General features: G+C 34.3%; 1 protein-coding gene across 10 annotated transcripts in view; it reads right to left on the reverse strand.

Moving 5' to 3' along the window:
• The window catches only part of LOC143037466 (uncharacterized), a 244,500-nt gene that overhangs the window by 55,046 nt on the left and 184,454 nt on the right, over positions 1-5,000 (reverse strand). For 9 of the 10 annotated variants that reach the window (XM_076205725.1, XM_076205718.1, XM_076205723.1 and 6 more), the window contains one exon: positions 3,172-3,297. The exons of the other annotated variant lie outside the window; for it this stretch is intronic. In XM_076205725.1, the coding sequence (XP_076061840.1) occupies positions 3,172-3,297 (126 nt within the window). The remainder of the gene's footprint in view (positions 1-3,171; positions 3,298-5,000) is intronic. 10 annotated transcript variants of the gene reach the window in all.

Raw genomic sequence — 5,000 nt, forward strand, 5'->3', positions numbered from 1 at the left:
TTTCTGCATGAAGGAACGAAGAGTGGGATCGTCGAATAATTAAAGCGGCCTTACTGTGGACGTACTTTGTCTTGCTGCATTGCGTTTGACCCAGGGCAGTTGGTGGATGCAGGGATGATCCGTCATCTATGAGGAGCTAAGATGGAAGAGGTGGAAAGGGAGATAGAGAGTGAAATGGGTTGGAATAGGTACGTGCCTCTAGCTACGCTACCTCCCTTATAAAGGAAAAAATTCTTGGTATATACATATATATACATATATATATATGTATATATATATATATACATACATACATACACACACACATATATATATGTGTATGCATATATATATATATATATATATATATACATACACACACACATATGTATATATATATATATATATATATATATATGTACATATATACACATATATATGTATATATGTGTATATATATATATATATATATATATATATATATACATATATATATACATATATTATTATATTTTTACGGAAGTGTTTTATGGATGTGGAAGTAAACCTCCGTAGACAGAGATAATTCTTCGTACCAAATTATAAGATTTATTCCGACTTGAATTGTAAGTACATAACTCATGGTTGCAGACGGAAACAAATCATTCTTAAAGGAAAAATGTATAATTCAAGTTTGGTTTGGCGATAAGCACTGTCAGCTTTATACTATATAATGATAATTCGATTCCAAAAATTCTGCAAAATTAGAATTTGATCTCACCAAATGTACAGAACTTGGTCAAGCGAAGACTTGATCAATATCAAATTCAGTTATTTTAGTTGTCATAACAATTTGTGGCCTACATTGTTTTCCATGGGTCATACTCAGTAGCTGTATTCGTAATTCAGCATGCTTAAAGAATAACTAGTCAAAATATAAATGCCTGACGTTAAAGAATTATTCTAGTATTGTCAGAAAATCATGTTTTCTAATTTTGAACTTCATTTACTCTCAGTATGAAGAAGTAGCTCACATGACATCAGAAATGTTTATGCTTTATGGAACCTTGATATCATCACGGTAAAAATTACAGAAATGTTTTGAAGGGCTAAATTCTTACTAGGTCTCTAATCAACATTTGTTTAAATTCTGAATTGTAAGTGATTACCTAACTAATATATTTTGACAATAATATCTAATCAGGCAAAAATTAAAATTCCTATGAGAAATCTTCCTCGACCCTTAACGTTGCATCATAGTAAGTTTCGTACACATTACTCATGTTTTAGAATAACAGAAGTGAATCACCAAGAGGCTGTCTATAAGTGATATTTGCGGTTTAGTAACTGAATGTGCTAAGTAAACATTGTCCTACATCAAACTCTTCGTGTTCCAGAATAGTAAAAACAAAATATCGGAAGATTATATCTACTGTATTGGGAATTATCCCACCTCAGTAGCTGGATGAATTAGGTTAACATTACATCATGTCAGACTCATGCATCGTCTAAAACGGTAAAAGCAAATGATCAAAAGGTCACCTTTTAGTAATTAATCTGCATCATTAACCGAATGAGTTAAGTTTATATTGCACTATAATAATGCTTCTGTTTTGCTAGAGTGAAAATGGATAATAATAATTAAAAATCATTTGTCAGTAGCCCAATTAAGATGTTTTGGGTAATGTATTCTAATTGTACCTGCATTTTTCTTAATCAAAAATACTTGAATCCAACATGCACTACATTACAAGACTAGAATACTGCCAATTTCATCTGACAAATGTCATAAAAAAAATCGTTTGGAATTATACCTCAAGCCTTCTGACATAAACTAATGCATCAAAACTATTGCTGATTTTTTTCATCTAATCTTATTAAGAAAAGCCATCTTATGAGTACATTTTAGTCTCGATAGTTTGATTGAGCGAGTCTTCTTGTGGGATTTCAACCCCAGACTAGGACGCTGCCAATCACGTCATGGCAGATGTCTAAAAGAAGACGTTTAGACCTATACCTAAAGCATCCCCACATCAACTCACGTAGCAAAACTTTGTCATACTTTTTCATCCAATTTTGTTCAGAAAAGCCATCCGATAAGTATGTATCTATTTCCATAGTTTGATTAAATGACTTTTCTAATAAGACTTGAACCCTAAGCCGTACATCACGAAATCTGATCGTAAAAACTATGCCACATGAATTAATGTTGGGAGGCTGAAGGTATAGTTCCAAACTCTTTCTTTTAGACATCGTTCATGTTTTAATTGGCATCGTTCTACTATCGTAGAGCACGGCCTAGGGTTTGAATCTCATAGTATGAGTTGTCTAATCATTCTCTGTTCTTGTTTCAAGTTTTCCATATTTACTGTGAGCTATATTACACATCCTGTATTATGACGAATTACATAAACTGTACGCAGTAAACTGATTTCGTATGACTAGTAATGTTCAAGGCAACAGCTTATTTAACAAGAAAGTTGTTGCTTTGCATTGTTTCCGAAAGAATGGGAAGATTTAAGAAAAATAGATAAACATAAACAGAAAATTCTAGGGAAACTGGATGACTAGCTTGCGGGATTAAAAGAAAATAGTATGAGGACTACTTTAGTCAAAGGAAATTTTTCCTTTTTTTTTTTGGGGGGGGGGGGGGAGGGGGGAGGGGGGGGGGAACGTGGTTGCGTGTTAATACCCGAAAACAACCGTTGGCAAAAGAGGGTTTCTGGAGTTTAGAAAATCCTCCAACAATCAAGATAAGTTAATTGAGAACTCCTTTGCAGAAGTAGATATACAGGGATGGAATAAGGATTTAGTTCGTCGTTGAAAGCATCAAGCAACATAATCATTAGAGCTTAAAATACTACTCTGTTAAAATCACAAGACCAGAACAACGATCTTGTATCTTTGCTAACCTAAAAGAGATATATTTTAGTAACCAGTTTCAAAGTAGTAAAGTGAACGTTAGATAAGCTTATATCACATTAACCACTTCAGATTATTTATATATTTTTCGTCAGCAAGCAATTTAATTGATAGGAAATGGGACCTTCCAACCCAGTAATTTTTACTATTGAAAAATGAACTATCCACCGGACGTCAGGGGTCTATTAGTCCGAGAGATGGCCCACAGGCTAAAGTGGTTAATGGGGGAGCGGGTTTCAGAAAGGCAAAAGGATCTCCACGCCAGGTTGGGTTCTGCTGAGAAAAGCATACCGCTATCCCGGCCTGGGTGGCTGTTGCCTGTCTTGTGGAGAGCAGCGCGCATCTCCAACAGGTATGAACTGCTTAGTTTCGATCCTCTACCATCTACTTCAGTAGGCTCTAGTTCACCCCCATCATCTGAAAGAAATTGTTAGTTTTGTCTTCTAGCTCAGCTAGGGCCGGCAGTGTCAGAAGTCGATTGTTATTATTTTTTTTTATTATTATTATTTTTTTTTAAGTTCTGATTGATTGACATTCTATTAGTATTTTTTTTTTCATTATTTCTTTTTATGGCCCGGGTGAAGAGAATTATAGAAAGGATTTTTTATTAATGAAGTGAGTTAGAAAGCTAAGTTCTATCATAAGTAAAAGAGTATGAGTTCAAGGAAAAGCTACTGCAGTTACTCAACGAAATTTTGAATTCTAGAAATCAAGAAAGGGGTATCAAGTACTGATTACATAAAAACTGTCAACAGTCGAATTTTCTAGGAGTGTACTGAAGTTAGTGTAATTCCTGGGACAAGAATGCAACATTTAATGAGCATAAAGTACTGGAAAATAGAATGTTTACGCTTCAGATTAAGTTTTTGTTCCATAATCATATGGAAAGATTTTGTACAGATGCTGTTAATGAATTGCAAAAATTCTGTTGGTCTGACATCCTTAAAGGTTTATGTTCTAAGATATAATTAGATTCAGCTCTGTGCTTTTCACACAACGAGATTAGTAATCGATATATCACAATAATAATACCAGTAAGTTGTTGTTGTTATTACAAACATTAATCGCATCATAGCCGTTGTTTTTGGCAAGTTTTTCAGTAGGCCAAGAAAATTCCTGATAGGTGGAGTAAATATTCGTGACTGTGATTGAAACCAGAATTCCATAAGAAAGAAAGAAGCAATTTTTATCAACTGGTTTGATATGAAAGAAAATCAAAACTTTTAGCAACTGAACAAGGAGAAAATGGGTGTCCGGGCCAGTAAGATATGAGACAGTACACAACTTCCTTGTCAAAGCGGACTAGTACCAGCGAGGACCGAAACATCTTTAGTGAGGTAGGAGAGCAGAGTGAACAATACTTTGAAATGCTGAAAGCCATTCTTGGCACTGAACAACTAAAATTACTATCAAAATTTTCTCTATTCACCAATCCAATAGATTAGAAAGGGGGTCCATAGACGATACTTCCTATATGTTTTCAACTTTGACAAGAGACCGAGTATTATTTTACCCTGTATGTATACTGCTTTTATTGTAAAATCTAAATGTTATATACTCACAAAGATAATGAGTATATAAATCCATGAATAGTGGCTGTAGTTGCCCAAAATTGCTACACTTTTATGTAATCGCCTGAGCTATAAGACAAATAAAGAAATCTAAACAAATAATAGCAATAGAAAAATAGTCACAGCTATAAAAGGCAATCAACACCACAGATCTAGTTATACATGCATTCTCTACTATCTACTATGCATAAACACAGATTTGTCAGTCTTTGTATTTTGAATATATTGGGATGTTTGCACTATTTTTTAATTAAATAAATACCATGTCAGGACGGAACCTTTATTAGTATGACGTTTCGCTTCTTATTACAGACTTTTCAGGTACATATTCGTAATACATATGACTGATATTATTAAGTAAGAAGATGTGAGGGCACGGAGGGAGGGAGAGAGGAAGAGAGGAAGGGAGGTAGGGGGGAAGGGGGTCACTGAATACTAGGAAAGGTTAAGGCGAATGTGAGCCAAACTATTGGGATCAGGAAAGGTTAAATATAAAATGGAACAATTGACTAGGTGAATGACATTATCTCACAACCGAGGAACAAAAGG

Source organism: Oratosquilla oratoria, chromosome 22 (assembly GCF_046742065.1).
Source record: "Oratosquilla oratoria isolate Oo_2021 chromosome 22, ASM4674206v1, whole genome shotgun sequence".
Lineage (NCBI taxonomy): Eukaryota > Metazoa > Arthropoda > Malacostraca > Stomatopoda > Squillidae > Oratosquilla > Oratosquilla oratoria.